The 11,727-nt window shown below is 54.5% G+C and overlaps 2 protein-coding genes across 2 annotated transcripts; both read left to right on the forward strand.

Moving 5' to 3' along the window:
• Window positions 1–6,973: 6,973 nt before the first annotated feature.
• Window positions 6,974–7,513, forward strand: DL89DRAFT_272212 (uncharacterized protein). The gene has a single exon (XM_040888975.1). The coding sequence runs from the start codon at window positions 7,087–7,089 to the stop codon at window positions 7,324–7,326; it is 240 nt and encodes a 79-aa protein (XP_040739299.1). The 5' UTR covers window positions 6,974–7,086; the 3' UTR covers window positions 7,327–7,513.
• A 549-nt stretch (window positions 7,514–8,062) lies between these two features.
• DL89DRAFT_297225 (uncharacterized protein) lies at window positions 8,063–8,639 on the forward strand (the record flags this gene model as incomplete). Its single annotated transcript, XM_040890742.1, has 2 exons — window positions 8,063–8,341; window positions 8,397–8,639. 2 exons carry the CDS (start codon window positions 8,063–8,065, stop codon window positions 8,637–8,639), a joined length of 522 nt encoding a protein of 173 aa, XP_040739300.1.
• Between the last annotated feature and the right edge of the window lie 3,088 nt (window positions 8,640–11,727).

Genomic DNA, 11,727 nt, shown 5'->3' on the forward strand with positions numbered 1-11,727 from the left:
AAGCATTGCCACCTGCAACTGACTGTCGCCGGTGTTTCTCTTCCTTGGATATTTTTTCTTTGCTTTAACTCTGCTTTTTTTTCCCCTTCCTTTTTCGCTCTGACAATGTCTGACTATGAGTCTGATGGTTCGGCGTTTTCGCTGGGAGATAGCGTAAGTATCGCGCTACTATTGGAGAAAAAGCATGCGCATTGACGCTCACCGATTAAGCAGCAGCGGGCCTGGACGCGTATACTAAAAGGGGTTCATGCGCTATTGTTCGACGCGTATTTAACTGTAGCCTGTCCGCCCCAAGGCTAAACCGGCGGCTGTGAGGAAGGCCCCTGCCAAAAAGACTGGCAACAAGCAGACAATCGATGATGTGTTTGCCGACTACGCGACCGACAGTGGCAACACTAGTGCCAGCGCCAGGCGAGAGAAGGTCGAGGACATTTACAAGAAGAAGACGCCGCTTGAGCATATCCTGCTGCGCCCTGACACGTACATTGGTTCGGTCGAGCCCATCGATGCGGATATGTGGGTCATGGACATGTCCACCAAGCGCATGGCGTACCGCAAACTCACCTACACGCCCGGGCTCTATAAGATTGTCGACGAGATTCTGGTCAATGCCGCCGACAACAAGGTGCGCGACCCGACGATGCGGAAGATCGAGGTGACCATCAACAAGGAGACTGGCGAGATATCGGTGCTAAACGACGGCAAAGGGATTCCTGTCGAGATCCACAAGGAGGAGAAGGTGTACGTGCCAGAGATGATTTTCGGGCACCTCTTGACCTCATCCAACTACAACGACGACCAGAAAAAGATCACCGGTGGACGCAACGGCTACGGCGCCAAGCTGTGCAACATCTTTAGCACCGAGTTCACTGTCGAGACTGCGGATTCATCGGAGAAGAAGAAGTACAAGCAGCTGTTCACTGACAACATGAAGACGATCAACAAGCCATCGATCACAAAGTATAACAACAAGAGCGAGTACACCAAGATCTCGTTCAAGCCCGACTTTGCAAAGTTCAACATGACGCACCTCGACGATGACACCGTAGCACTGATCACGCGCCGTGTCTATGATCTGGCTGGAACCATCCCTGGTATCAGGGTCCTGCTCAACGGCGAGGTCATTCCGATCAGGAACTTCAAGTCCTACGTCGAGCTGTATCTGCTGCCGCCGGTAAACAGCGAAGAGCCGGGTGGCATAAAGTCGCAGGACATCGTCTACAAACGGTTCAACGACCGCTGGGAGGTTGCGTTTGCCGTGTCCGAGGGGCAGTTCAACCAGGTCAGCTTTGTCAACAACATCAACACTGTGCGCGGCGGTACCCATGTCAATTATATTGCCGACCAGATCGTCAAGAACTTCATTGCGACGAACAAGAAGAGCAAGGTTAACATCAAGCCGCACCAGGTCAAGAACAACATATGGCTGTTTGTCAACAGCCACATCACCAACCCGGCATTTGATTCGCAGACCAAGGAGACACTAACCCTGCGCGTATCGGCCTTTGGCTCAAAGTGCGAGATTACTGATGACTTCATGAAGGGCGTGGCCAAGTCTGACCTGAAGGATATGGTCGAGATGATGGTCAGGCGCCGCGAAGAGCGCGACCTCAAGAAGACCGACGGGTCGCGCACCAGCCGGATCACGGGCATTGACAAGCTCGATGACGCCAACATGGCTGGCACAGCCAAAAGCAAGGAGTGCACGCTGATTCTGACTGAGGGAGATTCTGCCAAGGCGCTGGCTGTGGCTGGACTGGGCGTTCAGGGACGTGACAAGTTTGGGATTTTCACGCTGCGCGGAAAGCCGCTCAATGTGCGCGACGCGTCTGCCCGGCAGATCGGCGACAACCAAGAGTTCACCAATATCAAGCGGATCATGGGACTCAAACACGGCGCCAAGTATTCGTCGGCCGACCAGCTGCGCTACGGTCATATTCTCATCATGGCCGATCAGGATGTCGATGGCAGCCATATCAAGGGCTTGCTTCTAAACATGTTCGACTCGATGTACCCGGGCCTGCTCGAGGTGGATGGCTTCATGCAGCAGTTCATCACGCCCGTCGTGCGCGCTACTAACAACCGCAACAAAAAGCTGATCCACAACTTTTACACCGAGGCAGAGTACAAAAAGTGGTTCGAGAGCGAGCCCAACGCAGCCAAGAACTGGACGATCAAGTACTATAAGGGTCTGGGTACGTCGAAGGAGGCCGATGCGCGCGAGTACTTCAAGAAGCTCGACTTCCACCGCAAGACCTTTGCCCCTGCACAGTCTGAGGATCGCCGCCTGCTCGACATGGCGTTCAACAAGAAGAAGGCCGACGACCGCAAGGAGTGGCTGGCCTCCTACCAGCCGGGAGAGTGGATCGACAACAACCAGACATCCGTCAGCGTCCAAGAGTTCATCAACAAGGAGCTGGTTTTGTTCTCAATCGATGATAACAGTCGATCTATTCCATCGGTTGTCGATGGTCTGAAGCCTGGCCAGCGTAAGATTCTGTGGACATCGCTAGTCAACAACATCAAGAGTGAGATCAAGGTTGTAGCGCTTCAGGGAAAGGTCACCGAGAAGGCTGCCTACCACCACGGCGACCAGAGTCTGGTTGCCACCATTGTCAACATGGCCCAGGACTATGTCGGCAGCAACAACATCAACCTGCTCGTGCCCGAAGGAAGTTTCGGTACTCGTCTACTCGGCGGTAAGGATGCTGCCAGCGCTCGTTACATTTCGACATTCCTGAGCGCGATCACACGCTCGATCTTCCACAAGAACGATGATGCCTTGCTCGAGAACCTCACCGATGACGGAAAGGTCGTTGAACCGCGCTGGTATGTCCCGGTGATTCCAATGGTCTTGGTCAACGGTGCGGACGGTATTGGTACAGGATGGAGCACGTCGATTCCGAACTACAACCCGACCGACATTATAGACAACATCCGTCGCTTGATGCGTGGCGAGGAGCCGGAGACTATGGTGCCATGGTACCGTGGGTTCCGCGGCACGATCGAGCGCGTGAGCTCCGACCGCTTCCGCACGCTGGGAACCATCGAAAAGATCTCTGACGACCAGCTGCACATCTCTGAGCTGCCGATTCGCGTGTGGACTGATACATACAAGGCGCTGCTGAACACATGGATGACCAACGACAAGGGCCCTGCGATCATCAAGGACTTCCGCTACAATTCGTCGACGCTCACGGTTGACATTGTGCTGAAGCTGTCGCCCGACCAGATGCAGAAGGCAGAGGCCGAGGGCTTCGACAAGCGGTTCAAGCTCTCATCAACCATTGCCACGTCCAACATGGTGTGCTTTGACCGCGAGGGCCGGTTGCGCAAGTACGGGTCGGCAGAGGAAATTATCTCAGACTTTTACTCGCTCCGCCTGCGCTACTATCAGCTGCGCAAGGAGAAGCTGGCCGAGCAACTGGGCCGCGAGCTGCAGCGTGCCGACAACCGTGCCCGCTTTGTGCTTGAGATTATCCAGAAGAAGCTGGCAATCAACAACCGCAAGCGTGCCGACATCATCAAGGACCTGCGCGACCGCGACTACACGCCGATCCCCAAGGAGGTCAAGGTTCGCGTTGCCGGCGATCTGGACTCCGAGGAGGCTGCTGACCGTGCTGCATCTGAGGATTCGTCAGACTACGACTACCTGCTGTCGATGCCGATCTGGAACCTGACGCTCGAGAAGGTGCAGAAGCTACTGCAGGAGAAGGGCGACATCCAGCTCAAGCTGGAGCAGCTCCTGGCCAAGACTCCGACCGACATCTGGAATGAGGATCTGGATATTGTCGAAAAGCAGTGGAACGACATGGTTGCAGAGTATGAGCAGCGGCTGCTTGATGACGAAGAGGATCGCCGCAACCAGGAGGGTAGCAAGGGCAAGGGCAAGGCCCGCGCGCGTGCCAGAAAGACCACGGCGACCACAGCAACAACAGCAATCGCTGGTGCTAAGCGCAAGGCGGCTACAGCGGTGAAGACCGAGGACAATGGCGCCGGACCATCGCAGCCAGCAGCCAAGCGAGCCAAATCCATCTCGAGCGTGAGCAAGACGGCTGCGAGGAGACAGGCTAGCACCAACGGTACTACCAATGATGCATTGGAGGTGGATATAAAGCCGTCAGTTATCAGTCTAGGCTCAGACCTTGAAGACAGCGACGACGACTCCAAGAACTTGATTCTGAAACGGGTGGTGGCCAGGCCGAAGCTTGGGGCAGGCCGGCAGACTACTCTGAGCGATATGTTCTCATCAAGGAAGGCCACTGTCGCGCCACCGGAGTCGTCAAGAGCGACAACAAGTGCAGCATCGACTTCAAGAACATCGCCTGCACCAACAGCCACTCCAGCAGCTGCAGCTCCCAAGAAGCGTGTTCTGAAGCGAAGCAAGATTATTGACAGCGACGATGAAGACAACGAGGTCTTTAAGAATGGAAGTGACGAGAGCGACGACGAGCCTATCTCGCCAATCAAGCCACGGGCCCGTGCACCGCGCGGCCGGGCCACCGCAAAAAAGCCTGTCTATGTGAACATCTCGGAAGATGACGACGACAATGACGACGCTAGCGATAACTTCGACGACGACGACGATGACGACTTTGAGATGGATTAGTCGGCTAGCCTATCTTCTTGTTTTATCTCTTTACTTTCTACCACGAGAGCTTTGTCCCAAAGATTGGCTGGGGTCGCGACCCATTGAGAGGCGGATCAGAGTCTGTGGCAACTATTTCCCGGCGGGAACTGCACACGTGCCAATTATCCGGAAATTTTCAGAATATGCGTGAAGCAGATGTTCCGACAAGGCTGGTCGCTGCTAGTGGCAAAGGCAGGCCGTGCTTTTGTGGCATCGACGCTTCAGCCTGCTTTTAGGAGCACCGGTGGTGGTGGCTTCTGCCGATTCCTTAGTCATTGTGCGAGCTTGCCTCGACGTTCCATCCGGAAAGTTCGCTGGTTCATTAGGCCGGAGACAGGCTGCATTGGCCACGCATGTTCCGAGACACCGCCTCCCCCATTACTGCAATTGTCAGGTTCCTTTTGCATGCCGTCCGACAGGGCAATATTTGCAGTACGAGGGAAAATAGAAGCGCGTCCCTTGTCCAATCCACCGGGGCAAGAGAGCATTCCCGACACCACCCCACTTTCCCTTCAGGACCACTTCTGTCGCACAAGAAGATTCCATACGCGAGCCAGGCTCTGCTCCACAGTTTTTTATTTGACATATTCAGTCTACGTAGCACTACTTTAGTTTACTTTTCCAACCTTGCGTATTTCCAAAGATGGCATTGAAGTACGGGTTTCTACAAGGCACGTTCGGGCTTCCGTACGGGGGATACTGTGTACAGCCCCGCACGCTCGCCGATATCCTTTTGGACGCCAGCAACCAGCACCTCAGCATGTTCTGCGTAACCGGTACCTACGCCGAAGTGCTTGCCTGGCTCTCCCGCCAGGACGACATCATGGTGGCTAACCATCACTGTACACAGGACACATACACGCACGACCTGGTCGTCGAGCTCTACACACACAGCTCACGGCTCAAGCGATTATTCAAGGGCCTTAGTGGCACCGACGTGCAGTTGGTCATCCGTATTGCACGCACCTGGGACCGGCGCCTAAACAGAACATCGCAGGACTTCAGGCCGCTGGTGAAGATTATTGTGCCTGCGGGCATTACGTTGAAGGAGATCTCGGAGAAGATGAGGACGTCAGCACTCGATTCTGTGGTCGATGCGACAGCAGACAAGGGCCTGCTGAATGTCGTGCTGGAGAGGGTGTCAACAAGAGACTCGATGCAGTGGCGTGAGGTTCGTGCATCGATGGAGTCGCGGGAGCAGATGGAGGTGTGCGATACCCGCGGGTCGCAGGAGTCGAGCAGCAGGGTCAGGTTCTTGCTACCAGTGTACCGACGCTCGGAGCAACCACCACCAGCATATGCAGAGTAATTTTATTTTAATGGGATATTGTGAAACGCTCTTTCTACCCTTGGGCCAAGTGCGCGACGCGCGACGATGCCATCTGTGTAGAGCTTGTTTGTCTTTTCAGGCAGCTGCAGGTCATGTGCGTCAACGACACCAAACACTCTTATTGCTGGGAAAAGCAGCGATTTGCTAGTGTATTTGTCTCCGGGAACTGGCCTGTCCACTAGCAGATCCCTTTTTCGCCAGCTGCTGCATCTCCATGGTGCATGTGCCCCTCCGACTCGTGCAGACAGAAGACGTTCTGACCTTGGCAAAAAATACTCCGGAAAAGATATCATCAGGATGCCAGACGTCTGCTTGATTCCCGACTTTTTACTGCATATCCTGTTTGGATATCTGACATGGGATTTGTGTGAGAGGATATCCTCCGTTGGCTTAGCCAAAGACAATTTGGAGGTGCATATCGTCTATCTCGTTCTGGCCCACTTGCATCCCCTTCTCGCATATAGTGTGGAAACAGCGAGTGGCACAATGCCCATATGCTGTAGAAGAAAGTTCCAGGAACCGGGTCTGATTCAATCAGCATTGTGGCGAATTTGGAAACAATAGGTTGTGACTCTTTCCAACCGACCAGCCTGTCGTTCTAAAGGAAGGAACCGGGCCCAGCCCTTTCCAGCTACGCCCCTTAAACATTTGTTCGGCACCTCAGGCCTCAGGGGCTTATGTGGTTGTATTTTTTCTGCCTTGATCGCTGCAGGCCAGCTATAGACAAAGGCACAAGATGGTACTGGAATATTTCTGCACACAATGACGTTGCGTGCAGACGCCCGTCTGTCTGAGCACTTGACGCAAAGTGGAGGTGCAAGTGTGATCAATTTTGCACGGCATTATAGTGTGGAGGGGGCAACATGCCGCAACCAATTGAGCTTGTTTTTGTGGACAGGTGCTCCAGAAAAGCACTTGGCGGAAGCCAGAGAAACCGCCCTTTAGGCCAACTTGTAAATGCATTTCTTGAATGGGCGGATAAGTTTGACGTCGGGGGAGCGTGTATAAATAGGCAGAGTCTGTCCATCAGACACAAAACCTCTTTTTCCACCCACCCCCGCACAACAGCAATATTGGCTTCTTTTCTCCACAACACTTTCCAAGCTCCGCACTCGTTATTGGAACCATGCCCGTGTATACCTGCCGTGAATGCCAAGTCGTCTTCGATAGCAAAGTCTGGTACGAAGGCCACTTGCTGCGCACACACGATACCCCCATCGAGAATGCGCACCCCAAGCCTGAGGATCTCTCTACATCGCCTGCATCGTCAACTGACTCTACGCTGATGGAGCAGGCGCACAAGGCACCGCTGAACCGCTGGTCACCGAAGCGCCTTTTCAGACGCCTGTCCTTGGGAAGCGCATAGCTCCTTTTGAAACCTGTTTCTTTCTTGTATAAACCAACTAAACAAACCACTTTGGGCCCCTTACCAGGAATACCCGAGAGCGTATTGACTACCATGCCATCATGGTGCAGATGCTGGTTGGAGGAAGACCATATGCCGACATGTCCCCGCATGTACCGAGTGAGTTGTCTTCCACATGACATCCTTTGGAAGGCTGTCTATTGCATTTCAATTGGTTGGAAGTGTAGGTAAGCACCGAGTCTGCCGTGATTTTCACCACCGAGCAGCATGCATCTTTGGCTGCCGAAAGCATTTCTTAGCGCACAATCTGGTGAGCGGATCATCAGCGATACTTGAGGGGAAGCCGCGTCTAATATTGCCATTCGGGCACTTCACCCTCATATTTTGTGGAATAAGGGGAGGTATAACACTACAAATGGGAATAAAGGCCTCCAGAGGGCTGGAAATAATAGCCAATATGCTCATCCTCAGCTTCTCTCCAATATCCATAGTACGATCAGGGGAATAACACAGTAACCAAATATCTTTTTGTGGAAATTCATATTAGTAGATGCGAAACAGCAAAGAGGTACATTTGTTGAATATAGAACCAACGTATGGGTGGGAAAGCTCACATATAAAGTCAGCGCTGGCAGGAAGCACAGCTCTCGACTATCAGCAAAGCTTCTAAAACAACTTTCCTCCATTCGCTGAACGAAAAGCCCAACTACTCTATATTCACTCCAACCCACTAGCCATGCAGTTCACCACCGTTCTTGCCCTCCTCTTCACCACAGTGTCCGCCCTGCCCGCCCTGGAAATCGGCACGCTCCTTTTGAACCAGGAGCTGGCCGAGCGCACTGCAATTGCGAACCGCGAGGCACTGCTGCGTGATTTCCTCAACCGCGACGACACACTGGGCTCCGACCTCATCCTGGCTAACAAGCACGGGCTTACAGGCAACGCCGTCGGCATAACGAATGAGCAGGCGGTGACTATCCAGAACCAACTGATTGCGCAGCGCAACCTGGAGGCCGTTGCAGCAATTTTGGGCTGCCCAGGCCGGTATGCCGGCGCCCGCTGGTATTCAGCCGGCTGCGCAGCATGCAGTGGCCACATTCGCGGCCCAGCCCGTTGTGGTGCAGACGCACGCGCCTGCGCCTATTGTAGTGCAAACCCACGCGCCTGCACCTATCGTGGTGCAGACACAAGAGGCTGCACCTGTGTTCCAGGTGCCCGAGACTGCTGCAATCATTGTCGATACAAAGCCGCATGCCAAATCAGCCAGGCCGGTTTACCGCCATCTTGCGCTGCACACTGCCATTGCGCTTTAAATTCCGGGAAACTAGCTGATATTATTGCTACTGGGGAGGTTAATTTTCCCTCATTCCCCGCTTCTTGTTACCACATTCTCTGATTATGAAAGCGATATGGCCTAATGGTTTTAATACATCACTACCAATGATCCTTGCATATATTGAAAGAGCTGTACATGGAATCTACTCGGATTTGGCTTTTAGGACGGAGCAGCTCTACAAGATGGGATAATTCGGAAACAAAAAGCATTAGTCACTTGCTTCACTGGTGCTGTCTAGTCGGTCCATCGGCACAGCCTCGTATGTGGGTTCTATATTTGTAGCGCAAAAAGATGGTGGGAGAACAAAAATATGTTAGAAAAAAAAAGCAGGCGAATAAAAATAAAGTCGTCGTCGGGTCGGAAGGTTCAAGGGCACGGGACAAGAGTTGTTGAGGAAATAGTACATGGTGGAAGAGGGAAGAGAAGGGGACCTTGGCAGCACACAAGGGGAGAATCGAAAGACCTATCCATGATACTCGCCTTTGCGCTCCATCATCGCGTCGAATCCATACGCAGCACTGCCTTGGGTGACAATGCCCAGCACAAGCCCGGCACACATCTTTGACGCAAACTTGTCGAATCTTGTGAAGAAGGCCAGGATATAGAATATCTGCCAATGGTGCAGGTGCACACGTATCGGTATATCGGCAGGGGTCCGTCAGTCTCGACGTTCAGGTAATGCAGGTTTTTGAGCCGCTGCTCGATAATCTTGTGCTTCTCCTCGCGGGTCATGGTGTTGATACGCTCGCGGTTCGAGTTGTCAATGGGCATGTTGAGCCGCGCCGAGCTGGCAAACGGCCCATCCGAGTGGTTGCCGGTGGTGCTGGGCGAAATGGCATTTGGCGAGATGGCACTGGGATTCACGTCGCTGTTGTTGAGCGAGCTGCGGGACTGCGCAAACTGCGCCTCTGCGTAGCGCTCGGCACGCTCGACCAATTGGATATGCTGAGCGCGCTGCTCCTCCTGGCGGCGGCGACGGCCATCGCCGCTGCGGGCGTGTGAACAAAACCAGGGCAAACCTGCGCAGCATGCGTTCGATTCCAAGACCCTCAGGACAATTGTCGGCGCAATAGTGGTGTGCAGCCTTGACAATGGCGCCTGCCCACACGCTGGCCGTTGCCAGCACGAACAACGGGAGGTACCATTCGATTAATGCCGGCGCGCGCCGCCCAGTGGATGTGGAAGCCAGCGGCCACCAGAACCACCGCCAAGCCTGCCAGTGTCACCGCCCAGGCCGGGCTTCGACCAGTCCCGCCAGCCGGGCAGACTCACGCGCATGAACGGAATTTCCACTAGCGCCGAGTATCCCAGGATCCCGACAAAATAGAACACAAGTGTGACCCAGCTGAACGTGTGCGAGTAGTTGCCTAGCGTGAAGACTATGTACGAGTATATCAGGCTGTTGGTGATGTCGTCGAAATGATCGACCAAGCTCTTGAAGTCGCGCTCGAGATCGAAGAAGGCAGCTACGAGTCGGTATACGAGGGGCCCGGCAACGGTGAACATAACTGTGAAGAGGATGTAGCGGACAAAGTGGAACGAGACCAGGGTTGCTGCCCCGCTGTACGCGTCGTGCTGCAGGTAGCAGCCGTCCAAAAAGCTGTGGGTTGTTGGCACCGTCTCGTTTCCCATGGCCGCTCGATGCAAAATAAGATAAAGACAAAGGCAATGCGCCAAGAAAATAAAGAAGCAGCGAGTCCCAGAGATAGAGAACGCGCCTGTGATCTGTACACTCCGCTGTACAACAAACTCGAGCCTCTTGATCGTGATTTGCATTTGCGGAGAAACAAGCTGGAAAACTAATTCTGGAATCCCCGCTTGCTTGCAATGACGTGGGCAAGTCTACTGCTGCTCACGAAGCGCAGGCCTTGTTCTATGCTCTTCCCAATTGCTCTACTCATACTTTTTGAAATCAACGATGCTTATTCGAATTAGGTCGCCCGAGGGCATGCACCGCGTCGAGGTCAGCGGGTCAGACACGCTCGCGCAGCTGCTGGCCAAGGTTGCTGCCGCTATGAAGGCCAGCTCGGCCAGCGACATCCTTCTAACACAGGACGCAGCAGGAAAGCAAATCATGGCCGAGTTCGAGCTGACAATGCCGCAGCTGGGGTTGAAGCACGGCGACATGCTGTATGCGCGAATCGCAGCATCGGCGCGGCCCAGCGCTGAGCCGTCGGCGCAGGAGCCGGCAGATACGGCGTCGGTCTTCTTTCAGCAGGACGAAGTAGATAGTCAGTTGGAAAAGGACGATGGCAAAATCAAACGCAAGCGTGATGGCAACTTTTGCAAGCACGGCGACAAGGGCATGTGCGAGTACTGCTGGCCGCTCGAGCCGTTCGACGACGGGTACCTGGCACAGCACAAGATCAAGCACATGTCGTTCCATGCATATCTGCGCAAGACGCTGGTGGACCAGAAGGTCACGGGTGATATCAGCCATGGACCGCCGGCAAATATGCCGCTGCCGCTGGAGGATCCTGACTTTGGCGTCAAGGCCGACTGCAAGAGTGGACATGCACCGTGGCCGGAGGGTATCTGCACCAAGTGCCAGCCGTCGGCGATCACACTGATGCGGCAGCGGTTCCGGATGGTGGACCATGTGGAGTTTGCGCACCAGAGAACTGGTGGAGCGGCTGCTGGCGTTCTGGCGCGCGACGCGGTGCCAGCGGTTCGGCTATCTGTTTGGGCACTACGAGCGGTACACGGAGGTGCCTTTGGGCGTCAAGGCGGTGGTGGAGGCAGTGTATGAACCCAAGCAGGCGTGGGACGTGGATGGCATCAAGCTACCGCTCGAATCTGAGGAACACACCAGGAGATGGAGCGCGCAGCCGAGGCTGCCACTGCATGTGGGCTGCAAATCGTCGGCATGGTGTTCACGGACCTGGAGCCAGCGGATGAAGCTGGCAAGGTGTTGTTCCGGCGGCATGGCAACTCGTACTTTTTGACATCGCTTGAGTGCCGGCTGGCAGCGTACATGCAGAACAAGTACCCGAGCCGGTGCCGGTGGGCGCGTGGGGGCCATTTCGGCAGCAAGTTTGTCACAGTGTGCATCAGCGGCAACCAGG

The sequence above is a fragment of the Linderina pennispora genome (assembly GCF_002104995.1).
Source record: "Linderina pennispora strain ATCC 12442 chromosome Unknown DL89scaffold_83, whole genome shotgun sequence".
In the NCBI taxonomy this organism is placed as follows: Eukaryota; Fungi; Kickxellomycota; class Kickxellomycetes; order Kickxellales; family Kickxellaceae; genus Linderina; species Linderina pennispora.

Bases quoted from the DNA above. Each gene is read 5' to 3' on its own strand.
- DL89DRAFT_272212 (XM_040888975.1), top strand. From the start codon at position 7,087: ATGCCCGTGTATACCTGCCGTGAATGCCAAGTCGTCTTCGATAGCAAA.